The sequence below is a fragment of the Chiloscyllium plagiosum genome, unplaced genomic scaffold, assembly GCF_037043375.1.
Source record: "Chiloscyllium plagiosum isolate Xiang-an unplaced genomic scaffold, Cpla_swu_hap1 HiC_scaffold_6, whole genome shotgun sequence".
NCBI lineage: Eukaryota > Metazoa > Chordata > Chondrichthyes > Orectolobiformes > Hemiscylliidae > Chiloscyllium > Chiloscyllium plagiosum.
In genome coordinates this window covers 123,798,971-123,826,537 of record NW_028270144.1, presented here as the reverse complement: position 1 = coordinate 123,826,537, position 27,567 = coordinate 123,798,971, and the positions used below count along the sequence as shown (strand labels likewise).

Here is a 27,567-nt window from a genome sequence, read left to right as displayed (position 1 = left end):
TAGATATGATCAGCATATCCTAAGTGGGCAGAAAACGTTTTCACATTTTGTCTCATGTCTCCATAAAACTATACACATAGGAGCTGATGTAGACTATTCAGTCCATCAAGTCTGCTGTCTCAACAGACGTATCCTCAATATCTCTTGGCAAAAGAATCCCAGCTCAGAATATCACTTGGCAGGACAAAGACATCAACTCAAAACTGGAGCATGGTAATTTCATCAGCATACACTCATTGTTAAGTCAACAATGTCTTCACTGGCTTGGCCTTATTCATTGGATGGACAATGGCTGTACACAAAGGCCATCTGTATAGTAAATTAGCTACTGGGTCAATATTCTAAGGCACCTAATTCTCTGCTAAAAGGACAGTTGCAAATAACGTACGATAATATCTGACATACATACTGACAACTGGAAGAGAGTCAATGATAGCTAGGACCTCTGGAGCCTGACAACTTGGAATTTTTTCATGTATTTATTCATAGGTGCCACTGTTATTGCTGTGCCTAATTGCCCTCAAAACGTTCCCACCTCAAACCACTGCAATCCTTAGGGTGTAAGTATATTCACAATGTTGTCAAGAAGGGAACTCCCGGAACTTTGACCCAGTAACAGTGAAAGAGTAGTCATACAGTTCCAAATCAGCTTTGCAAGTGATTTGAACAGGAACCTGCAGGTGTGGTGTTCCCATGCACCTACTGTCCTTCTGTTTCTGCACAAGGGTAACCGCCAAGATGTTATTAGGAGATTCAGCAATGGTAATGCCACTCAGTGGCAGGAGGAGGTGATTTGACTCACTCATTTGAGGTGGTCATCGCCTGGCACTTGAGTGGTGCAAATGTTATTTGCCATTATCATGGCATTCCTGAATGTTTGTCCTGGCCATGCAGCATATGGACACAAACTGTTTCAGTATTGGAAACAATAAGCAGAAGATTAGCATGATCATATATAATACTGAAGTAGGTTCAAAGGCCCATATGATGCACTCTTGACCCTTTCTTTTCTCTCCAAAGTGATTTGCAATCTAATTATTGCCAATCAATCCCAGCATTGAAAATTAACTTTAAAATCACAATTAAAAAAAGGGCTAAGTTTGGGAGAAGATTTGTAGCTCGGATGCTCGTTGTTGTGGTTCTGTTCGCCGAGCTGGGAATTTGTGTTGCAGACGTTTCGTCCCCTGTCTAGGTGACATCCTCAGTGCTTGGGAGCCTCCTGTGAAGCGCTTCTGTGATGTTTCCTCCGGCATTTACAGTGATTTGTATCTGCCGCTTCCGGTTGTCAGTTCCAGCTGTCCGCTGCAGTGGCCGGTATATTGGGTTCAGGTCGATGTGCTTATTGACTTAATCTGTGGATGAGTGCCATGCCTCTAGGAATTCCCTGTTCTCTGTTTGGCTTGTCCTATAATAGTAGTGTTGTCCCAGTCGAACTCATGTTGCTTGTCATCTGAGGGTGTGGCTGCTAAGGATAGCTGGTCGTGTTGTTTCGTGGCTAGTTGGTGTTCATGGATGCGGATCGTTAGCTGTCTTCCTGTTTGTCCTATGTAGTGTTTTGTGCAGTCCTTGCATGGAATTTTGTACACTACATTGGTTTTGCTCATGCTGTGTATCGGGGCCTTCGTCCTGGTGAGTTGTTGTCTGAGAGTGGCTGTTGGTTTGTGTGCTGTTATGAGTCCTAGTGGTCGCAGTAATCTGGCTGTCAGTTCAGAAATGTTTTTGATGTATCGTAGTGTGGCTAGTCCTTTGGGTTGTGACATCTCCTCATTCTGTTGTATTTTCCCTTAGGCATCTGTTGATGAAATTGCAGGGGTATCCGTTTTTGGCGAATACATTGTGTAGGTGTTCTTCTCCCAAACTTTGAACATCTATGGGCGAGAGACGCTAAGACAAGACAGGAAATGGGAATCCTGTGCCAACCGCCTAAGCGCCACATACAAACAAATGCGGTTCCTGCACGAATGCGGAAAGAATCGAATCCTTCCACCATGCGTCAGATACAGACCACCAGTCAACAACCCACAAGCCAGGGACACAGCCAGACAGAACGGATTCAGGATGATCCAGGTAATGATTACAGACGCACACAACATACTACACAAATACAGACAAGAAATTGCGTGCCAAAAATCGTTAATTTCAAAAACCACCAATCAGGAATGGACCCGGACCATAGAACAGGCCATCACCATAGTACAGAACAGGACCACACACCGCAAAAAAACGGCACTAAAAGAAAAAATGGCCAAACTAACAGAGAGGACACCACAACACATTCCTGGGTTAGAAACCTCTCCCACAGACAGCTCACAGACACGGAAAGAACAAAACTGGCCAAGGGACTCAACTACAACCACAGGGACGCCAAGACAGCAGACTTCCTAGCAGCACTAGAATGCAACAGAACCACAACAAAAAAAAAGGCCATTCACCTCATTGAATCTGCTCTGCCATTCAATAAAATCATTGTTGATCTGATAGTGGCCTAAATTCCACTTTCTTGCCTGTCTTTTGCAACTTCTGTTCCCTTGCAAATCAAAACATTTGTCTAATGTAAAAATAAAAATCTTAATCATATCCAATGACTTAGCCTCCACTACTATCTGTGGAAGAGAATTCCAAAGGCTAATGACCTTCTGGGTCCATTTTATGTTTTTTGTAAAGCATTAAAAGAAAGAGTATGAATGTGAATGAAGGCCAATGAGAGGAATAGCTAAATCTTGCCTCTGGTAAAAGACAATGCTTTGAAAATTCACTATTGCCAGGCCAAAACTTTATTCCTTAAAGTCCATTTGAAATAAGATTTGAATTAGAGCTCCTTTCTTCACATGACGTGTACTAAATCGAAGGAATTTTCAACTTCACAAAGCTATGAATATTCGGTCTTTCCGTATACTCAAGACAGAGGTAGTTGGATTTTGGTGAATTCTAAGTGAATTAAGAGGATCTCTACAGCGGATAGTGGTATAATGATAATGTCATTCGACCAGAGGTCCAGGCTAATGCTGGACAAAGATTTGAATCTTGCCATGATGGCTGGTGGAATTTAAATTCAATTACTAAAATCAAACTCAGAATTGAAGCCTTGGGTTTTTTTTTCTCTAATCCATCATCCCATTCTGGGGGAAGATCAGTTAGCTGGACAGCTGGTTTGTAAAGTCGATGAACCCTTCATCGATTCTCCTGCTCCTCGGATGCTGCCTGACCTGCTGTGCTTTTCCAGCACCATACTCTCGACTCTGATACTCCAGCATCTGCAGTCCTCACTTTCTCCGAGCTAGTTTGCAAAGCAGTGTCATGCCAACAACTCACCATGTCAACTCTTGCATGAGCTGAGGTTACTATGATGGCCCCACCTTCTCAACTTTATCCCTTGCCTTAGGTGTGGTGATCCCCAGATTAAACCACCACCAGTCATCACTTTCTAATGTCAGAGCAGTCCTCCAGGACTATGGTAACTTTACCTTTAACGTCCCATTTTCACAAACAAAATGCTTGCGAGAGGGAAAAAAATGAGTTAAATGAACAAGCACAGATATGAATAAAGGTCAAGCAAAGGAATTGCAAAAGATTTGGAATGTGGTGAAAGGCAATGACAATGAATTACTGCCAACTAAATAGTGACTGGAATCATATTAGTTTAGGTGAGTTTTTTTAAAGAGGTTTAAACTAGGGTGATTATATATCTTCTGAAGGAAAAGTTATTTCTCAGTTCCGCAGAAGTCATGCTGGATTTGAAACATGAATTATCCCTCCATTGAGGCTGCCAGACCTTCGCCCGTCTGTCCTTAATAAAAGATTCTCGGCCCTTAATAAAACAACATATTAGATCTCCGCAGTACTTTAGATTTTTTTAAAAAAGAAAGGTGAAATATTGATCTCTCTTTGTCGATCCTTTTAAAAAGAAAGTCCGATCAGGAAGAAGTGTTTCGGAGAGAGTTTGAAGTGTGATTGGGAAGTGTGAAGGTCAAGGTAAGGCAGGGCCAAGGCTGCAAGGGGAGGGTTGCCATGGTGACGGGGCCTAGTCCCACCGCCTCTCCACCTCCTCCTTCAAACATGGCGCCCGTCTATGACCGGCCAGGCTTCTGGGGAGAGCCCACCTCCACTCTGGACTGGTGTGAGGAGAATTACGTCGTGTCTTATTATGTTGCCGAGTTCTGTAAGTTTACCAAATTAATCATTTATTTTTCCTCCGCTTTTTGTTTTAATCCGTTCCTCACCCTCCGAGCAGCTTCGGGCCTGCCTCCCGACCTCGTTCTCCAAGTGACCTGAAGTTCAAATCTCATCCCCCCCCACCCCGCCTCATTCTCTCTCTCTCTCTCTCTTTTGTTTTCAAATAAACATTTAACCCATTCTACAACCCCTCACTCCAGAAGAGAAGAATTTAAGGCTGGCATCGTTTTAATTTTAAAAAGAAAGCAAATAAAACGTGCCGGCCGAATGCTACTGCGCATGTCAGTCCTTTGAAAATAATTTTTTAAAAGGAGTTTGTATCGGAATTACAGAGTTGTAATTGTGTTGTTTTGTTTAGATTTTGGCAGACGTTTTCATTACCGTGTCAAGCCCTCAATGGAAATTTTGTTGCGTGTTGTGAAAGATCTGCATTTGCCCTTGGACACTGGTTGCATTTCATGTGTCCTTTGAATGACTTCAGTAAAATGTTGTGTGTATAAACCCATATCTGTCATGTCATTTTTGGCTATCTGCATGAAAGCCGCAAACACTGTATTCGTTGTACAAACTTACTTTTGTTTTGACATAATACAGTGATTTGGGCTTTTTTGTAAATTTGTAGCTCAATAATTTTAGAATTTGTTCTAGGGGCATGGATGCCTACTTTACTGCGTGCCTATACTTCTCTGTCCCTGTGAAGGTGGTTTAGTTTTCCCAGTTGGTGTAGTTCTTTGCATGATGGTATTAGGTGGGAATTTCACGATTGTGGCTCAGTATTGTTCGTAAGCTGGTGTACATCAATGTCAAAAATGGTGCGTATGTGTGTTTGTATGTATATCTATGATTTTGATGTTTATTTCAGCCCCTACTGTGACGGAAACCACAGGACCAGTCGAATTTGAACTGTATAATATTATTTTGCCAGATATGATTATCTAGTTGATAGCAAATGTTTCACTTAAAAATCACACTTTTTAAAAAATATTTTTATTGAAAAAATTTTATTTACAACATTGTAAAATTACAAAAATATGAAAATATAACATTATAATAAAAATAAATAACAAACAATAAACCAACTACTATACTACTCTACAAAATAACTCACAACCACCCTCATTACACATCAGTAACTAAATAAATAAATAACACCGGTCAGCATAACAAGACCTCAGCTCTCAACCTTCGAGAGTATAAATTATTAAGCCCACGTTTGTTTGAAATTCTTCGTCTCAGGACATTAGGTTATTAAACCAAACCGCCATGACTAGACAAAAGCCCTAATTAAAATGGCGGACAGATCTGCTTCCAAATAATTCAAAAAAGATTGCCATGTCTTATAAAAATTGTCCATTTTCTGATGCACCATATTTGTAAGAAAATCCAAAGGAATGTATTCCATAATTAACTTATGCCATCTCAGCAGACAGGGGGTTCTCAGATACCCAGCACTTCAGAATGTTCTTCCTCGTACAAAAAGTGAGGATGCTAAAAAGCTTTCTCCCATGTACATCTAAGGGAGATAAATTTGGCAAACCCAGGAGAAGAGAAATCAGGTCCACCTTGACTTCGGTCCCCAAGACCTCCTCTATTACTCCTGCCACAGTGCTCCAATATGTGTGTGGAACCTGTGGTAGGACCACAAACAACAAGTGAGGGTCCCTGTATTTATTTTACATTTGGGGCATGTTGAATCTTGCAAGACGATCTGGGGCCAGATGAGCCCTATTAAGAATCTTTAACAGCATAGCACGGGTCCTATTAAATATTGAAATATACCTCGTACTTTCACAAATGTCCTCCCAAGTTTCTGGAGTGATCTCCACCCCAAACCCACTCTCCCAGACCTCCTGTAATCGCTCAACGTCACCTGAGGAGCCTCTCCCCAACAAATGAGAGTACTCGCTGAAAGAGTGTTCTTAGCCTGAAGCACCCTCTTTTCCGTATCAGATCTATAAACTTCAGTCAGAAGTGTAGTCTCTTTTCAGATAAAATCCCTAATCTGTAAAAAATGGGAGAGGTCCCTGCTCGATAATCCATACATACGAATTATTTGATCAAATGACATTATCGTTTCATCTTCCAACAGGTCTCCCAAACAAGAGACTACCCTATCTGCCCAGGGCTTAAACCCGAGATCCATTGTCCCTAGTCGGAAACCTGGCATACCAAGCATGGGAGTAGGGAAAGATGTTTTAGACGTATTATCCTCCATCTGTCTCATTGTCCTCCATGCTTTGACAGTGTTAATAACTATTGGATTGCAGTAATGTTCCGCAACAATCCTCATTTTGTCCAGAAACAGCAGGTTATTGAGAGGGCACTGCTTAGGAGGCCTCAATATCCAACCATATCGATGCCGAGTCCTCACAGGCCCAATCACTAACAAAAGATAAAACGGAGCTCAATTGATATCTTCTGACATCCGGGAGATTCACTCCTCCCAATCCCTGGGGCATTTGCAATTTTGTAAGCTTGATAAGAGGCTGCTTATGGCGCCAAATAAAAGAACTAAGCCAACATTTAATTTCTGAAACGGTTGTCTAGGAAAAAGCAAGGGAAGCATCCGCAGAGGATATACTGAGCGAGGAAGAACATTCACTTTAATAAGAGCAACTCGACCTAACCATATTGGAAGAGCGCCTGCCCCATCTTTGAAGGTCTTGTTTAATCTTGTCAAACAAATGAACAAAATTAGCCCTGAATATCTGATCAAAACTAGGGGTAACAGAGAGGCCCAAATAAGGAAAGCCTCCCTGTGCCTACTTAAAGGGGAGCCCACCTTCAACATCTGGTATTCCCCTAAGACCCCCACGTAGGCATAGCCTCGATTTTGAAAAAGTGAATTAATACACTGTATCAACTGAGGCACCGAATCTGCTGGGTTTGAAAGAAAAATGAGAACATCATCCGCAAATAATGTGATCTTTTTTTAGATTAGATTAGATTACTTACAGTGTGGAAACAGGCCCTTCGGCCCAACAAGTCCACACCGACCCGCCGAAGCGCACCCCACCCATACCCCTACATTTACCCCTTTAACCTAACACTACGGGCAATTTAGCATGGCCAATTCACCTGACCCGCACATCTTTGTGACTGTGGGAGGAAACCGGAGCACCCGGAGGAAACCCACGCAGACACTGGGAGAATGTGCAAACTCCACACAGTCAGTCGCCTGAGTCGGGAATTGAACCCGGGTCTCTGGCGCTGTGAGGCAGCAGTGCTAACCACTGCGCCACCCGTGCTTCGACGGGTCGGTGTGGACTTGTTGGGCCGAAGGGCCTGTTTCCACACTGTAATGTAATGTAATGTGAAGCGCAAAGGTGAGAAGAGATAGCCTTGCCGACTGCTCCTACCAATGTTAAAATTATCAGACCGTATACCATTAGTGAGAACTGCTGCCAGAGGATCACTTTAAAGTACCCTTGCCCATTGAGTAAACACTTCACCCAGGCCAAACTGCTGTAAATTATAAAAAAGGTACTGCATTCCACCCGGTCAAATGCCTTCTCCGCATCCAAGGAAACTACCAACCCTTGATCCAACTGTTGCTGGCTCACTTCAATCATGTTATCAGTCTCCTAACATTATTAGAAGATCTGCGACCCTTTATAAAGTCTGTTTGATCCTCCTTAACAATAGAGGGCAACACCCTTCTCACTTTCAATGCAGAGTCTTCGATAAAATTTTAGAATCAGAGTTTAAAAATGAGATGGGTCTGTGAGAAGCACAGTCTTCCAGGGTTTTCCCTTTCTTGAGGACAAGAGAGAGATTAGCCTCTCTGAAGGATGGCGGGAGGCAGTCCTGACTAAATAAATAGTTATTCTGGATTAGTGGTGCTGGAAGAGCACAGCAGTTCAGGCAGCATCCAAGGAGCTTCGAAATCGACGTTTCGGGCAAAAGCCCTTCATCAGGAATAAAGGCAGTGAGCCTGGAGCGTGGAGAGGTAAGCTAGAGGAGGGTGGGGGTGGGGAGAAACTGGCATAGAGTACAATGGGTGAGTGGGGGAGGGGATGAAGGTGATAGGTCAGGGAGGAGAGGGTGGAGTGGATAGGTGGAAAAGGAGATAGGCAGGTAGTTTAAACCCCCCCCAAGAGCACCAGCAAACCTCCCCCCAAGGATACTGGTGCCCCTCAGGTTCAATTGGGGCGATTGAGAGTTATAGGGTAGCCAGGAAGGACCTGAAGAGAGAGCTAAGAGCAGCAAGGAGGGGACATGAAAGGTCCTTAGTCGGTAGGATTAGGGAAAACCCTAAGGCTTTCTATAGGTATGTCAGGAATAAAAGAATGACTAGGGTAGGAATAGGTCCAGTCAAGGATAGTAGTGGGAAGTTGCGTGTGGAGGCGGAAGAGATTGGGGAGACACTGAATGAATACTTTTCTTCAGTATTTACTCAGGAACAGGGCATTGTCGTCGATGTGAATACTGAGTCACAAATAAGTAGAATGGATGGCTTTGAGGTATGTAGAGAAGAGGTGTTGGAAATCCTGGAAAAGGTGAAAATAGATAAGTCCCCTGGGCCTGATGGCATTTATCCTAGGATTCTCTGGGAAGCAAGGGAGGAGATTGCAGAGCCATTGGCCTTGATTTTTATGTCCTCTTTGTCTACAGGAGTAGTGCCAGAAGACTGGAGGATAGCAAATGTGGTTCCCTTGTTCAAAAAGGGGAGTAGGGATAACCCTAGTAACTATAGGCCGGTGAGTCTCACTTCTGTTGTGGGCAAAGTCTTAGAGAGAATTGTAAGGGATAGGATTTATGCACATCTGGATAGGAATAATGTGATCAAGGATAGTCAGCATGGTTTTGTGAAGGGCAGGTCGTGCCTCACAAACCTTATTGAATTCTTTGAGAAGGTGACGAAGGAGGTTGATGAGGGGAAAGCGGTAGATGTGGTATATATGGATTTTAGTAAGGCGTTTGATAAGGTTCCCCATGGTGGGCTACTGCAGAAAATACGGAGATATGGCATTGAGGGTGAGTTGGAGGTTTGGATTAGGAATTGGCTGGATGGAAGAAGACAGAGGGTAGTAGTTGATGGCAAAGTTTCTTCATGGAGTGCCGTCACTAGCGGTGTTCCGCAAGGATCTGTTTTGGGACCATTGCTGTTTGTCATTTTTATAAATGACCTGGAAGAGGGGTTAGAAGGTTGGGTGAGCAAGTTTGCGGATGATACGAAAGTCGGAGGAGTTGTTGACAGTGAGGAAGGATGTGGCAGGTTACAGCAGGATATAGAGAAGCTGCAGAGCTGGGCAGAAAGGTGGCAAATGGAATTCAATGTAGCTAAGTGTGAGGTGATTCACTTTGGGAAGAATAACAAAAAGATGGGGTACTGGGCTAATGGTCGGATACTTGGCAGTGTGGATGAGCAGAGGGATCTTGGTGTCCATGTACACAGATCTCTGAAAGTTGCCACCCAGGTAAATAGTGCGGTGAGGAAGGCATATGGCGTACTGGCTTTTATTGGTAGAGGAATTGAGTTCCGGAGTCCTGAGGTCATGATGCAGTTGTATAAGACTCTGGTGCGGCCGCATCTGGAATATTGTGTGCAGTTTTGGTCGCCATACTATAGGAAGGATGTGGAGGCACTGGAACGGGTGCAGAGGAGGTTTACCAGGATGTTGCCTGGTATGGAAGGAAGATCGTATGAGGAAAGACTGAGACATTTGGGGCTGTTTTCATTAGAGAAAAGAAGGTTTAGGGGTGACTTGATTGAGGTGTACAAGATGATTAGGGGGTTAGATAGGGTTGACAGTGTGAACCTTTTCCCGCGTATGGAGTCGGGTATTACAAGGGGGCATAGCTTTAAATTAAGGGGGGGTAGATATAGGACTGAAGTTAGGGGTAGGTTCTTCACTCAGCGAGTCGTAAGTTCATGGAATGCCCTGCCAGTAGCAGTGGTGGACTCTCCCTCTTTATGGGCATTTAAGCGGGCATTGGATAGGTATATGGAGGATAGTGGGTTAGTATAGGTTAGGTGGGCTTGGATCGGCGCAACATCGAGGGCCAAAGGGCCTGTACTGCGCTGTATTCTTCTATGTTCTATGTTCTATGACAAGTCCGGACAAGTTATGGGGACAGTGCTGAGCTGCAAGTTTAGAACTAGGGTGAGGTGGGGGAAGGGGAAATGAGGAAACTGTTCAAGTCCACATTGATGCCCTGGGGTTGAAGTGTTCCGAGGCGGAAGATGAGGCATTCTTCCTCCAGACGTCTGGTGGTGAGGGAGCGGCGGTGAAGGAGGCCCAGGACCTCCATGTCCTCGGCAGAGTGGGAGGGGGAGTTGAAATGTTGGGCCACGGGGCGGTGTGGTTGATTGGTGTGGGTGTCCCGGAGATGTTCCCTAAAGCGCTCTGCTAGGAGGCGCCCAGTCTCCCCAATGTAGAGGAGACGACATCGGGAGCAACGGATACAATAAATGATATTGGTGGATGTGCAAGTAAAACTTTGATGGATGTGGAAGGCTCCTTTAGGGCCTTGGATAGAGGTGAGAGAGGAGGTGTGGGCGCAGGTTTTACAGTTCCTGTGGTGGCAGGGGAAAGTGCCAGGATGGGAGGGTGGGTTGTGGGGGGGCGTGGACCTGACCAGGTAGTCACGGAGGGAACAGTCTTTGCGGAAGGCGGAAAGGGGTGGGGAGGGAAATATATCTCTGGTGGTGGGGTCTGTTTAGAGGTGGCGGAAATGTCGGCGGATGATGTGGTTTATGCGAAGGTTGGTAGGGTGGAAGGTGAGCACCAGGGGCGTTCTGTCCTTGTTACGGTTGGAGGGGTGGGATCTGAGGGCGGAGGTGTGGGATGTAGACGAGATGCGTTGGAGGGCATCTTTAACCACGTGGGAAGGGAAATTGCGGTCTCTAAAGAAGGAGGCCATCTGGTGTGTTCTGTGGTGGAACTGGTCCTCCTGGGAGCAGATCCGGCGGAGGCTGAGGAATTGGGAATACGGGATGGCATTTTTGCAAGAGGTAGGGTGGGAAGTGGTGTAATCTAGGTAGCTGTGGGAGTCGGTGGGTTTGTAAAAAATGTCAGTGTCAAGTCGGTCGTCACTGATGGAGATGGAGAGGTCCAGGAAGGGGAGGGAGGTGTCAGAGATGGTCCAGGTAAATTTAAGGTCAGGGTGGAATGTGTTGGTGAAGTTGATGAATTGCTCAACCTCCTCGCAGGAGCAAGAGGTGGTGCCAAAGCAGTCATCAATGTAGCGGAGGAAGAGGTGGGGAGTGGTGCCGGTCTAATTACGGAAGATCAACTGCTCTACGAAGCCAACAAAGAGACAGGCATAGCTGGGGCCCATACGTGTGCCCATGGCTACCCCTTCGGTCTGGAGGAAGTGGGAGGATTCAAAGGAGAAATTGTTAAGGGTGAGGACCAGTTCGGCCAAACGAATGAGAGTGTCGGTGGAAGGGTACTGTTGGGGATGTCTGGAGAGGAAAAAACGGAGGGCTTGGAGGCCCTGGTTATGGCGGATGGAGGTGTAGAGGGATTGGATATCCATGGTGAAGATGAGGCGTTGGGGGCCGGGGAAACGGAAGTCTTGGAGGAGGTGGAGGGCGTGGGTGGTGTCTCAAACGTATGTGGGGAGTTCCTGGACTAGGGGGGATAGGTTAGTGTCGAGGTCGGTAGAGATAAGTTCAGTGGGGCAGGAGCATGCTGAGACAATGGGTCGGCCAGGGTGGTCAGGCTTGTGGATCTTGTCGGCCAGGGTGGTCAGGAATAGTTATACATGTCTAGCATCAGTCCTGACAGTATATTTACAAATTCTTCATAAAACTCACTGGGCAAACCGTCAGGACCGGGCGCCTTCCCGCTTTGAAGTTGCCTCACCGCCTCCTGTATCTCTTGGGTTGTTAACGGAGCACTAGGGAGAGATGCTTATTCAGCACACACAACAGGAAGATCCATATCCCTAAAAAAAGACTCTACCTTAAAAAAAGACTCTACCTTATCTCATCTGTCCTCAGCATTCAGACTGGTAAAGTTCAGAATAAACCTCTGAAACACCTCATTGATCTTTTTAGCATCGTAAGTAAGAGTCCCATTCCCTTTCCTAATAGAACTAATAGACTAGGAAGCATTCTTCTTACTGACCAAATATGCCAAGTATTTACCCAGCCTATCCCCGTACCCAAACAGCCTATGCTTCGCAAAGGAAAGTTCCTTTCTTGCTGTATGCGTTAGCACAGAGCTGTGATCCGCTGTCTACTGCAATATACCGTTTCAGCTGCCTTCAGTCGTGCCTCAGGCAGACATTACTGCTCTCCCTCTGCGCTTCTGGCTGGCAGTGTATGAGATATTTATCTCTCCAGCGTAGGCGAACAGTGGAAGGATTACTAGCTGGACCTGAGTTGGTGGCCAAAAAAATTTCAAATTCCCTAGAGAATAGTCTACAAACTTGCTGTCCTTAAGAGTGAAGGGACCCATTCGCCAGTACTGTGAGCCCATTGCATCACCCTTAATCTTAAACTTTAAATACACCATTGCATGATCAGAGATGTCAATATTCCCAATTGACCAGGATACCATCAAATCTAAAAAAGCTGTGGGAGCTAGGAAATTATCAGTCCTTGTGTGGCATTTAGTGAGGATTGGAAAAGAATGTAAAATCTCTGCCTGTAGGGTGTAACGTCTCCAAATGTCTACCAACCCCTGTTCTACATGTAGGTCGCCCAATGGCTTTGATTGTGAACAAAGCTTTGGGGGGGCCTTTGGGCATTCTATCCAGCACAGGAACCATAAGACAATGTCCGTTTTCCCCCCTGCCAACCCCCTATACTAACATGCCACGATGTAAAAACAATGACTGCAGATGCTGGAAACCAGATTCTGGATCAATGGTGCTGGAAGAGCACAGCAAGTCAGGCAGCATCGAGGAGCTTCAGCAAAATCGACGTTACGGGCAAAAGCCCTTCAACATGCTACGATGCCAAGGCCATCAGCTTAGTGCGTCAGTCAGAAATTTAAGAGGGTGGGCTGGAGGGCAGTAGACATATTCCTCGTCATATATAGGGGCCTTAAGAATAACAAACTGACCATACTTTAACACAATCTATTAAATTAAATGTGAGACCCTTCTGGATGAGTATTGCCACTCCTCTGCTCTCAGTACTAAAAGATGAGAATAATACCTGATCAAACCCACCCTGCTGTAACTTCAAGTGTTCCTTGTCATTAAGATGAGTCTCCTGTAACAGATTCCTGAAGAAGGGCTTATGCCCGAAACGTCGATTCTCATGCTCCTTGGATGCTGCCAGACCTGCTGCGCTTTTCCAGCAACACATTTTTCAGCTCTGATCTCCAGCATCTGCAGTCCTCACTTTATCCTGTAACAGGGAAACATCCACCCTCTTCTTTCTAAGGCTCGACAAGACCTTTTTTCTTTTAACTGGCAAATGAATCCCTCTGATATTCCAGGTGCACCATTTAAGAATGCTGCTAGCTATGATCCTTTACCTTTGACCTGCTGAGAGGAAGCATTTGTCTTACAATGCACTGAGCACTCAAAAGGAGTCTATTTACAAAAAAAAACCCAAAAATTAATTACAAAACACAAGACACTGAATGGGGTAATCTACACCCAGCCAACAGAGGACGCTTAGATTTCCCACACGTACCTCCATCCCTCTTTCCAGTTCGAGCCACACCTCAAACCCAAGCAATGGAAGAGACCAAACAAAGGACATTGTAAACACAAAAGGTATAACAAAACAGTGAGCACTCTGCCCACCCCCCACAATAAATCAATACCACTCCAGCTCGGAGAGAAAAAAACCCATTAACAACAGCTTCTTTGGGAGAAGAGTGAAAGTATAAGAAATAAAAGCAAGATGAAAATAAAAATCCCAGACACCGTTGTCCATGTCCATAAACACATCTACATTATTTTAAAATGTCCAAGAAGGTTTTGGCTTGCTTCAAGGAATGAAATGACTGCACCCTAAGTAATACGAAGCACTGCTATGTATCTCATTGAATATTGAATACCGAGGTCCTTGAACTTTCTCTTAACCTCATCAAACGATTTCCTTTTATGCATTACTGCCGCAGAAAAGTCCTGGAAAAACGTTATCTTAATTCCCCAATAGGTCAGGGCCTGTGGATCTCTCCCCAACCTTCTAGAAGTTTCCATGACACTCTGGTTGTCCCTGTAGCATTGAAATCATATCGGAACCAGATGGGAGTGCTGACCCTGACTGGATTTGTGCACGCAACCCGGTGAGCTCTGTTTACCTTCACCTGGTCTGCCCTCGGCATCCCAATCAAGAAATTGTGACAACAATCTTCAAAAAAAACTTACTGGCTGCCCAGCTTCTACTCCCTCTGGCAAGCCAATGACCCGGATATTTTTCCTCCTACCTCTATTTTCCAGGTAATCAACTTTCTCAGTCAGGACCCGAACCTATTTCTCAAAGTCATGGATCAGCCCCGGTGAGGACTCAACTCTGTCTCCGATGTCGTGGTCCGCTGCTCAACCTCTTCATCTCATTTCCCGAGCCCTTCCAACACCTTCTTTTGCTTTTGCAGCATGGTTGAAATGGGCTCCAGTTGATTACGAGTCTCTTCCCTCATCTCCTGGACCAGCTATCAGGTTGCTCCGAGTTCCTCCACGATGTTCTGCGCATGCATTTCTTTCACAGCTGCAGAGGGAGCTACAGCTGCTTCCCTAGTTGCAGACCCGTGTCCATCTGCTGTTTTCGAGTGTCCCGAGTATTGAAGTTTGGCTATTTGCTTCCCCTTAGTCGTTCTTGCACGCTCGAAAAAGAATTTAAACGGTTGTTTTATCATTTAACAATAATTTTTTCCAATAAAACTAAAGTGGGGGGTGAAAAAATATTACTACATTGGGTTGGGGTGCAGAGCTCGGCAAGGCTGATCTATTTAGATTACTGCCATCTTGAATCCCCCAAAAATCGCACTTTAACCTTTGGCTGAAAGACTTAACCACAGAATACTACAGCTGCTCTAATGTCAATGTTAGTTTGGAGACAGCTTAAGAGAATGAAAGTTGTATAAAATGGTAATACAAATCTTAACCCAGATCACTTTTGGTTGTGCCAAGATTACAGACCACACTACAACTTGTACGTTTTTATAAAGCAAAGAACTACAGATGCTGAAAATCTGAAACAAAAGCAGAAATTGCAGGTGAGACTTGGCAAATCTGACAGCATCTGTAGAGAGAAAGCAGAGTTAACTTTTCTGGTCTACTGACTTTTTTATAGAGGTTTATCAAATCATGACAGGCATGGATAGGCCTTTTCACCAGGGTTAGGGAGTCCAAAACCAGAGGGCATGGGTGTATGATAAGAGAGAAAAGAGTTAAAAGGGACCTGAAGGGCACCTTTTTTCACACAGGTTGGTGCCTGTATGGAACGAGCTGCCAGAGAAGATGGTGGAGGCTGATACAATTATAACATTTAAAAGGCATCAGGATTGGTGCATGATTAGGAAGGGTTTCGAGGGGTATGGGTCAAATGCTGGAAAATGGGACTAGATTAATTTAGGATAGCTGATTGACGTGGAGAAATTGGACAGAAGGGTCTGTTTCCGTGCTGTATGACTAAATGACCCTTCTTCACAACCCCTGAAGCATTTTACATTTTCTATGTTGCTTTTAAGATCAAAATGTTCAGTTAATTGATTTTAAAAATAGTATGTCATAATTTGGCGATGCCTGTGTTGGACTGGGGTGTACAAAGTTAAAATTCACGCAACACCAGTTTATAGTCCAGTGATGTCACACTGTAAACCTTTGTTATAAATTCTGTGCCTTACAATCTTATTCTCCACAACCACCTGATGAAGGAGCAGTGCTCTGAAAGCTAGTGCTTCCAAATAAACCTGTTGGACTATAACCTGGTGTTCTGATATTTAACTTAAAAAAAAAATGTAGGCTTTGAAGTAGAAATGGCAATGGGCAGAAACAGTGAATACCATGCAGACTTTTGGGCCAAAGGGAATTTGGAATTTGCTTGCAGTTTGACTCAGCTTCACACAGCAGCCAGAGAGAGAGATTTGAGTCGATGACCATAAAGTGATCTTTTGATAGAGGTTGACTTTGTGCATTAGTATTGGAGGACATAGAATCAATGAAGATCGCTGATTGTTAGAGCTGGTTGTTAATGCTACATGTCTGATTGCGAATCGAACTATGTATGCAGATGAAAGTTTTTGATCGAGTCAATGGTGGATGCTTCTGGGACTTCAGGTCATTGTGTCACTGAGCAGCAGCTGTTTGAGATGATAGACTTTGTTGGGTTCAGTAGGAGTTGAAGTTTATAAGTTACAGACTTACATGGGAAAGGATGATGTGACAGAGTGTGAATGATGCAGAAAGATCAAAGATGGTAATGCATCAAGTACTGCTATGGAGGCTAAAACATCCAATTGTTCAGAATGGAATCGGATGTTCAGATGGTTTGGGTAGGGGATGAATTTTGCTCAACATTAATTTTTCTTACTTTTTATGTTCCTGTGTACTGTTGAACATAATTCACAATTATCCATATCTAATAACACAATTATTTGGATGTTAACTTAAAAATCTTCTGCCTTGGGTTTTTTAAAATCATTTAGTGATTGATAACTATATATTAATTTCTGAGAAAGATACGTTAGACAGCTTTCTGTGATAGGCACACTACTCCTAGATTATCCCTTATTTTGAAAAGAAATGGAGGGGAATAGTGACAAGAAGTGTCCCGGTGATAAAGTTGCAGGTGGTGAACACAAAAGAAAGGCTAGAACACTGGAAGAGAAGCTTGATGTTATAAAGCGTTTGGAGTGTGAGGAGAGAATATGTGATATAGCTCACTTAACAGGAATGAGGGAGTCTACTTCACACGCCATGATAACCCTCTGTCCCTGCATTTAGAATACATTTTATATGTATTGTGTTAAATTTACTTTTGTTTCTTTGACAAATATAATTTATACCTTCATTCAGGCTGTGCTATACTTTGTGTTAGACTTTTGGGTGACTTTTGAGCGATCATGAGAGATTTTTTTCTTTGCTGGTCTGCTCCTAACTTCACTTTTCCCATCGGCCCATTATTTTTATTATGGAATTTTCTATTAAGCAAAATTTCGCTAGATTGCAATGACGGTGTTATAGGAGAACTACCTGTTGTTAAGATAGAACCAAAGAAAACAAAGGGCGGCATGGTGCTCAGTGGTTAGCACTGCTGCCTTACAGCACCAGGGACCCGAGTTCGATTCCTGCCTCAGGCATCTGTCTATGTGGAGTTTGCACATTCTCCCTATGTCTGCATGGGTCTTCTCCAGGTGATCTGGTTTCCTCCCACAATCCAAAGATGTGCAGGTTAGGTGAATTGGCCATGGGAAATTGCCCATGGTGTTAGGTGCACGAGTCAGGGGTAAATGTAGGGGAATGGGACTGAGTGGGTTACTCTTTGGAGGGTCAGTGTGAACTTGTTTGGCCAAAGGGCCTGTTTCCTCACTGTAGGTATCTAATCTAATCAAATTAATGACTTGGAGAGAGCAAAGTGTAATCTATTCACATTTGCTGATGTTTCAGAAATAGATGGGAGGGCATATTGTGATGAGGACATAAGGATTCTGCATGAGCTTTAGGTTGAGTGGATAAAAACGTGCAGATGGAGTTCATGTATTTTAGTATGAAGAATTAAAAGGCAGAAGTATTTTAATAGAAAAAGTTGTTAAACGTGCAGCATATAGAAATCTGCATTCTTGTATATGAAACATCAGTGACTTTGCAGGTGCAACAAGTCATTCATAGGACTTGTTCATTCATGGGATGTGGGAGTCATTATGTAGGTCAGCATATAATGTCCATCTCTAATTGCCCAGAGCGTAGTTGAGAGTCAACCACACATTACTGTGGGTCTGGAGTTGCATGTCGGCCTGACCAGTAAGGATGGCAGTTTCCTTCCCTAAAGGCCATTAGTGAACCAGATGGATTTTTTTGCCAATCGATCTTGCTTTTGTAGTTATCTTAATTCCAGATTTTTACTGAATTCAGATACCACTACCTGTCATGGCAAGATTCAAACTTGGGTCCGCAGAATATTATTTGAGTCTCTGGATTAACAGTCCAGTGATAATACCACTAGGTCATTGCCTTCCAAGCACAGAAGTCTTGTTATAACTGTATAGGGTGTTGGTGAGGCCACATTTTAAGTATTGGGTACAATTTTGGTCCCTGTATTTAAAAAGAAAAGTGCCAATATTGGAGGCTGTTCAAGCAATTCATTAGTCTGATTTTTGGGAAAGAAGGGGACGATATATCAAGAATGGCTAAACAGGTTAGGCCTTTATTCAGATTAGATTACTTACAGTGTGGAAACAGGCCCTTCGGCCCAACAAGTCCACACTGACCCTCCAAAGAGCAGCCCACCCAGACCCATTCCCCTGCATTTACCCCTTCACCTAACATTACGGGCAATTTAGCATGGCCAATTCACCTAACCTGCAATCTTTGGACTGTGGGAGGAAACCGGAGCACACGGAGGAAACCCATGCAGACACGGGGAGAATGTGCAAACTCCACACAGACAGTTGCCCGAGGTGGGAATTGAACCCGGGTCTCTGGCGCTGTGAAGCAGCAGTGCTGACCACTAGAGTATAAAGGGGGTGATCTCATTAAGACACGTGATTTTGAGGGAGTTTGACAGGGTAGATGTTGAAAAGTTGTATCCACTCATGGGGAAATCTCAAACTAGAGGAGATAGTTGCAGAATAAGAGGACACTGATTTAAAACAGAAATGTGAAGGAGTTTTTTTTCTTGCAGACAGTAGTGAATGTCTGAAATTCTATGCCCCAAATAGTTATGGAAGCTAGATCAAGAAAGTATTTAAAGTGATAGTAGACAAATTTGGAATATCAGGAAGTTGATGGCTATGCTGAGCTGACAGGAAAGGGGACTTGAGGCCTGAGGCAGACCAGCCGTGATCTTATTAAATGGTGGAGCAGGCTTAAGGGGCCAAATGGCTCATTCCTCCTTCAATTTCTTTTGTCCTTATAAAGACTTCAAACAATTTCACATCAAATGTTTTAAGGCCAGCATTTAATGACTGCTGTAGATGCTCTTCTGAAGCTGGTGTTGAACTGCATTCTTGAATCTGGAATGAGTGGATTGCCTTATGAGGAAAGGCTAGACCGGCTAGGCCTGGATCCTCTGGAGTTCAGCAGAGGTTAGGTGAATTCATGTACAGTGCCAACCCTGAAGAGACTTAACTGTTTGGATGTGAAAAGATGTTTTCTCTTGTGGAAGAATCTAAAATTAGGAGTCATAGTTTAAAAATAAGAGGTTGCCTGTTTAGACAGGTGAAAATTTTGAGGGTTGCGGGACTTTGGAATTCGCTACCTTAAAGTGCAGTGGATGCAGAATCTTGAAATATTTTTAAGGAAGAAGAAGAATGCTTGATTATTAAGGGGATAAAAGATCATCAGGCAAATGCAGAAATGTGGAGTTGAAGTTGAAATCAGAACAGCCATCTTATTGAATGACAGAAGAAATAAGGAATGAGTCAACTTTTTGTTTGCTGCAGTCCATGCGATGTATGCTCACAGTGCTGTTAGCCATTAAGTTGCAGGAATTTGAACTAGCCACAGTGAATGTATGGCAATTATAGCTCCAAATCAGGATTATGTCAGATTTGGAATGAAATCTGTAGGTGTTCCCATATACCTTCTTTCCTTGCTCTTCGTGGTTGTAGAGGTCTTAATTTCAGGAGATCAGTAAATGCTGCTGCATTTTTGTGGTGCACCTAGTGCATAGCATACCACTCCATTGGTAATTCAACTAGCATCTAGTCCTCAATCAAGTGGATTGGTGCTAACAAGCTTCCTGTGCCTGGCTCCATCACACCCCTGATTTTTAGATTCAGGAGAGACTTTAGACATTCAGAGGCCCATCTCTTGTCACAAAATACCCAGATTCTGACCTGACATTGTAGTTGTGGCATTAATACAGCTGGTCCACTGAGCCTCTGAGTGATGGGTCTCAGGATGTTGGTGGAGGATTTGGTGAAGATGATACCAACTGAATGTCATTGGGTGATGTTCACAATCTCTCTTGTCTTAATGCATTTGTATAGACTGCTTCATTAAATAAGGAATTGCATTTGGTGCTGAATACTCTATAATCATAAGTGAATAGCTCCTTTTCTGGCGTTCATGATGCAGGGCAGGTTTTTCAATTTTGATTTGGTTGTACATAGGTGCCCAGAGCGGCTGAGGTGTTTCTGGAACAGAGATGATTGGCTTCTCACAACCATAGCCGCCATCCTTTGTACTGGCTATGACTCCAGCTGGTGAAGAGATTTCCTCCTGATCAATATTAAATACAGTTTTGTCATGGCTAAGTGTTGCTACATTCACTCAACTGCAGCCTTGATGTCAAGGTCATTCACTCAACTCACTTGGAGTTCAGGTCTTTTGTCCATCATTGCATAAATGTTGGTGTTTTCCAGCTTAATAAGCTGTTAACTAGCAATCTAAGATCACCTCAATTTTTAAAATACTGTTTAAATATAATTCAAGTTGGTCAAGGAAAGGCACTTTTATCAAAACAAGAACTGTGTTTGGGAACATTCATTTTCAGAAGTGTTGAAAAGCTTAGACTCGCCTGCATCTAAAGGTGGCTTATGATTATTGTGTACTTCCTGTCTTAATTTTTGGATTTCCACTACGTGTGGATTTTATTACAGTAAATTTCCAATCAATGTGCATTTAAATAGAGGCACATTACTTCCTCTCCTTTCCGCATATTACAAACTTACAGTTTAATAAATCTGCTCACTTGTGAAAGTTGTTTGTCTGTTAACCTTGCTTGTCTCTCCTTTGGCTTTGGCCAGTGCCGGCTTGACTGATATAGCTCTGGAGAAGATTTACATCCTGAACAGTTACCTGGTTGTGGCTCAGTGGTAACACTCTGGTGTCAGAGTCAGAAATTTAAGCGCTCGGAGTTCCACTCTAGAGGCTCGAGCGCAGTGTGTAAGCTGATACGGCAGTGTAGTTTTGAAGGAATACAGCAGTGTCAGTCATGATGTGGAGGTGCTGGTGTTGGACAGGGGTGGATAAAGTTAAAAATCACACAACACCAGATTATAGTCCAACAGGTTTATTTGGAAGCACTAGCTTTCAGAGCGCTGCTCCTTCATCAGGTGGCTGAACAGACAACCACCTGATAAAGCAGCAGTGCTCCGAAAGCTAGTGTTTCCAAATAAACCTGTTAGACTATAACCTGGTGTTGTGATATTTAGCAATGTCAGTGTTATTGTTCTTTGAGTGAAGTCAGAAGTCTGCCTGCAGGTGAGCATGACAGATTCTGACAGACCTTGAGAGAGAGCCTGGAAGGTTCTCCTTGGTGTACTTCAAAGTCCAGATGGAATTTGATTTCAATAAATCTCTAGAATTAAGAATCTAAAAATGACAGTGAATCTGTTGTCGATTGTCAGAAAACCCCATATGGTTCACTAATGTCCTTCAAGGAAGGAAGCTGCCAGCCTTACCATGTCGGGCATACATGTGACTCCAGACCCTCAGCAATGTAGTTGACTTAACTGCCCTGTAGGCAGTAAGGGATGTGCAATAACTGCTAGCTTAGCCAGCACTACAGTTCAGGCAGCATCCAAGGAGTTTCGAAATCGACGTTTCGGGCAAAAGCCCTTCATCAGCTTTTATTCCTGATGAAGGGCTTTTGCCTGAAACGTCGATTTCGAAGCTCCTTGGATGCTGCCTGAACTGCTGTGCTCTTCCAGTACCACTAATCCAGAATTTGGTTTTCAGCATCTGCAGTCATTGTTTTTACCTAGCCAGCACCACTGTCATCCTGCGAATGACTTAAAACAAATTACCCTGCACTAAAACAGATTGTCTGTTCATTAGTGCTTTGCTGTTTATAGGAGATTTGTGCACAAATTGACTGCCATTGGAATAGTATCTATGCCCCAAAAGCATTTATCAACTATAAAATACTTTTGGAATAGTCTGAGGCCATGAAAGTTAGTAGTTGTTTTAATGTTGCATGAGCTTAAAAATGTGCTGCTGGAAAAGCGCAGCAGGTCAGGCAGCATCAAAGGAGAAGGAGAATCGACATTTCGGGCATAAGCCCTTCTTCTCTATTCTCCATCTCCTTTGATGCTGCCTGACCTGCTGCGCTTTTCCAGCAACACATTTTTAAGCTCTGATCTCCAGCATCTGCAGTCCTCACTTTTTCCTTAATGTTGCATGAGGCTGCTACCAGCATTTGCAAAATGTGTGTCTCATGCTTTCAACAGTAAAGCATGAAAATTAACTTGAGATTTGCTGCAGGCGTCACCTGGGAAAGCCTTTTTCTTTCCTTGGGAGTGAATTTGAATCAATCTAAAATTTATTTTGAAATTTTCACTGTGTTGGAGCTCCGAGTAAGAGCACACATCATGGAGAACAAGAGCAGATAAATTCCATCTCATAGGTGCTCACTTTTATACTTAGCTTTATCTGTAGATTTTTAAAACACAAATCTGCTTTGTGTTTTAGCACCAACTGAATCTATGGTGCAGACTACTTTTGGCAAGTTGGTAAAACTCTTTGCAGAAAGTGCATATTTGCATGTCTAGCAATTTGATTCAAATAATCTGAGCAGCACTACAAAATGAGATTGAGTTGTTAAGCAAAAATAAATTAGCAGAAAAATTGAATGGAATGCCTTTGAATTAAGAGGGCTTGACATCATTTCCTACAGTGATATTAACATACTTATACAAAGCAAAAATGCCAAACTTTTGGCAACTATGTCTTCAGAGGTATTTGCCACCCTCCATTAACTTAGTTTCCTAAACTCTTGATTCTTGCATTGTCTGGCCTCTTCGAATTGTTCGCTTATGTTACAAGTTTATACTCTGAAAGCAAAACAGATTGAGTCAGGATAATGTTTTCTAGCTCGGATTAAAATCACTTTTTGTATCCAAGGTGTAACTATACTTACTCAGGGTCAGATGGTCTTCTATTTAATTTCAGTTGCCTAAATGTGGGGGGTAGTGGAGGTGGAAAAGTATTACCTTGATTTTTCTGAATGAACTTTGGGTTTTATCTTTGTTTCTTTAAAGTCTTTAAGGAGATCAAATTTCCAGGTTTTTTTATTTTTTCACATGTGGGCCAGATCAGGTAAATATAACAGGTTTCCTTCCCTAACTGACAGCAATGAGCAAAATAAGTTTTTACACCAGTTAACATATTACTGAGACTAGCTTTCAACTTCAGATTAATTTACTTGAATTTAAATCCCACCTTTTGAACCCACATCGCTGGTGGTCTACATCTCTGAATTACTAGGTAAAAACAATGACTGCAGATGCTGGAAACCAGATTTTGGATTAGTGGTGCTGGAAGAGCACAGCAGTTCAGGCAGAATCCGAGGACCAGCAAAATCGACGTTTCGGGCAAAAGCGAAGAGCTTTTGCCCGAAATGTCGATTTTGCTGGTCCTCGGATGCTGCCTGAACTGCTGTGCTCTTCCAGCACCACTAATCCAAAATCTCTGAATTACTAGTCAAGATTAGAGTGGTGCTGGAAATGTACAGCATGTGAGGCATCATCCGAGGAGCAGGAAAATCGATGTTTCGGTTCCTGATGAAGGGCTCCTGCCTGAAACCTTGATTTTCCTGCTCCTCGTTGCTGCCTGACCTGCTGTGCATTTCCAGCACCGCTCTAATCTTGACTCTGATTTCAAGAATCTGCAGTCCTCACTTTTGCCCATCTCTGGATTAATAGTCTAGTGACATTACCATTACACCACCATTCCCCATACAAATTGGAAACAATTTTATAGGCCATGTTCTGTGCAGGTCTTCTCCTTTGAGCCTTTTTTATATGTCACTCTGCAAGTCCCAGATCACCCTGAGTTGGGATGCAGTGTGCGATCCCTTCACTTTTGCCTGGTCAAATCCTGGAACTCCCTACCTAACAATGGCACCACATGGATGTTAATGATTTAGAAAGCTGACATACCACCACCACCTTAAGAACATTTGGAGATGGGTACCAAATGCTGGCCAAGCCACATTGTGGGAATAAATAAAACAAAACATTTGTGAAAACATTGTGATAAACTATTACATGATCCATGAATAGGCCTGCACTATTACTGAGATACAGTAATGCTGCACAGACTTCAAACGTTTAAGTGCAAATTTCCTAAAATGCATTTCTCACATTTGGCCCTACCTCTGTATCAGAAGATCCAGGTTCATATCCCACCTATCTCTATCGTGTATCAAAACAGGGCTGATTAATATAATGAAAGCTGCTAAGTTGGGACTCTGTTTTGCTTCTGTTAACCATTTGTTCCAAGATATGGTGGTGGTGGAGGGTTGTTTTTCAGACTGGAGGCCTGTGACCAGTGGAGTGTTGCAAGGATTGGTGCTGAGTCCACAACATTTCGTCATTTATATAAATGATTTGGATATGAGCATAAGAGGTCTAGTTAGTAAGTTTGCAGCTGACATCAAAGTTGGAGGTATAGTGGACAGCAAAGAAGGTTACCTCTGATTACAACAGGATCTTGATCAGATGGGCCAATGGGCTGATGGAGTTTAATTTAGATAAATTTGAGGTGCTGCATTTTGGGAAAGCAAATCGGGGAGGACTTATACACTTGTAACTACATTGATTTTGTTTGAAACGTTGCAGGACAGAGATATTTAAGTGGATAAGCTTTGTACAAAACAACCCATTGGGTAATGATTTCCCATATGCTCGCCAGTTTAACAAGTAGCCAAATCTTATGCATATCAGCAGGGGAGACCCGATTGATGCTGAGGTAGTCTGAAATGCTCGTGAGTAGAGATCATGAAATCAGGGAAGCATGTTTGCATACTGACTGAAATACAGTGAGCTTCTTTACTACAGCTTGGAACGCTCAGTTAATTGGCCTGTTTAGTATCTCCCTAACTTAGCAGTTTCCCCAGTATGTTCAGCAAGCCTGGAGGCTCAGCTACTCTATGACAGCATAAACAAAGTGGTAGACAAGAGCTATTACTAATCTCTGTTCACACACTAGTAGTACAGCCACTTTCAAAACTGACAAATGTCTGCATTGCTTGTGGAGAAAAGTCACAGAAAAGCACACATACGAATATTGTAGTCAGTTGAGATGTTTATATAGAGTCACAGAGATGTACAGCATGGAAACAGACCCTTCAGTCCAACTCGTCCATGCCGACCAGATATCCCAACCCAATCTAGTCCCACCTATCAGCACCCGGCCCATATTCCTCCAAACCCTTCCTATTCATATACCCATCCAGATGCCTTTTAAATGTTGCAATTGTACTAGCCTCCTCCACTTCCTCTGGCAGTTCATTCCATACACGTACCAACCTCTGCATGAAAAAGTTGCCCCTTAAGTCTCTTTTCCCCTCTCACCTTAAACCTATGCCCTCTAGTTCTGGACTCCCCGACCCTAGGTTCAAATTCAGCCTATCCAAACCCCTCATGATTTTATAAACCTCTATAAAGGTCACCCTCAGCCTCCGACGCTCCAGGGAAAACATCCCTAGCTTATTCAACCACTCCATATAGCTCAAATCCTCCAACCCTGGCAATATCCTTGTAAATCTTTTCTGAACCCCTTCACGTTTCACATAGGAAGGAGACCAGAATTGCACAAGATATTCCAAAAGGGGCCTAACCAATGTCCTATACAGCCACAACATGATTACCCAACTCCTGTACTCAATACTGTGACCAATAAAGGAAAATACCAAATGCCTTCTTCAATATCCTATCTACCTGCGACTCAAATTTCAAGGAGCTATGAACCTGCACTCAAGGTCACTTTGTTCAGCAACACTTCCTAGAACCTCTGAACTGCCAGAGGAAGTGGAGGAGGCTAGTACAATTGCAACATTTAAAAGGCATCTGGATGGGTATATGAATAGGAAGGGTTTGGAGGAATATGGGCCGGGTGCTGATAGGTGGGACTAGATTGGGTTGGGATATCTGGTCGGCATGGACGAGTTGGACTGAAGGGTCTGTTTCCATGCTGTACATCTCTGTGACTCTATATAAACATCTCAACTGACTACAATATTCGTATGTGTGCTTTTCTGTGACTTTTCTCCACAAGCAATGCAGACATTTGTCAGTTTTGAAAGTGGCTGTACTACGAGTGTGTGAACAGAGATTAGTAATAGCTCTTGTCTACCACTTTGTTTATGCTGTCATAGAGTAGCTGAGCCTCCAGGCTTGCTGAACATACTGGGGAAACTGCTAAGTTAGGGAGATACTAAACAGGCCAATTAACTGAGCGTTCCAAGCTGTAGTAAAGAAGCTCACTGTATTTCAGTCAGTATGCAAACATGCTTCCCTGATTTCATGATCTCTACTCACGAGCATTTCAGACTACCTCAGCATCAATCGGGTCTCCCCTGCTGATATGCATAAGATTTGGCTACTTGTTAAACTGGCGAGCATATGGGAAATCATTACCCAATGGGTTGTTTTGTACAAAGCTTATCCACTTAAATATCTCTGTCCTGCAACGTTTCAAACAAAATCAAAGTAGTTACAAAAAATGATGTTGGGTCTCACTTATATCCCTTTCTGTGTGTTAATAGACAAATGTTTAACCTGGCTTAGTATGATAAGGGCAGTTCCTGGTTTTAATCTTTCGTTGGTTGTGAGCTTTGTGATTTAAACTGATAAAGTAGTCACGCACTGCAGCGTCCAAAGAGTACAGAGTAAAGAAAATATTTTAGATTTTTTTGCTCCTATTGTTAACTAAGACCTTTCTTCTTTTGAAAATCGTTATAAAAATCATCTATAAATAGTTTTAAATCAGTTCTGTAACTTCATTGTAGAGAGAAAAAAAACAAAACATTGAAATTTTGATATTTCTCTGAGCTTCTCTTCAGTTGCAAAAATAGGCACTTCCAATTCTTCTACTTGTGCAAGAACTTATTTATGTTCATTTTGAGGCACCGAGCAGGTCTGATAACTGAACAAATCCTCATTGTACTTTGGCAGACAGGCCTTGGATGGCAGTCTTTTCCCACTTCATCTTGGCAGCAGATGCCCCAAGCTTTAATGCATCCCTTACCATGTCATCTTGAACCCTGGAATATGCCAGTCTGCAACCAAAAGAGAAAATGCTGGAAAATCTCAGCAGGTCTGGCAGCATTTGTAAGGAGAGAAAAGAGCTGATGTTTCGAGTCTAACTGACCCTTTGTCAAAGCTGTCAGTCTGTAACACTTGATTGAGGTCAGGTCTTTGCACTGAAAGAGCAACGTATTTTGGGGAGACCAAACAACATTTTTCAACAAGATGATGGTCCTCCAGGTGCAGCCGATGTTTGTCTTGGTATGTATCCTGGGGAACAAACCATAGACCACAGTGTTTTGCGTAATGAGCTACTAGGATGTACTTAAACAAACCAATGCAT

The 27,567-nt window shown here is 43.2% G+C and overlaps 1 protein-coding gene across 1 annotated transcript in view; it reads left to right on the top strand.

The window, feature by feature from the left end:
• Positions 1-4,008: 4,008 nt before the first annotated feature.
• acer3 (alkaline ceramidase 3) overlaps positions 4,009-27,567 on the top strand; it is a 195,590-nt gene continuing 172,031 nt past the window's right edge. The window contains exon 1 of the mRNA XM_043692440.2: positions 4,009-4,159. Coding sequence (XP_043548375.1) covers positions 4,009-4,159 — 151 coding nt within the window. The remainder of the gene's footprint in view (positions 4,160-27,567) is intronic.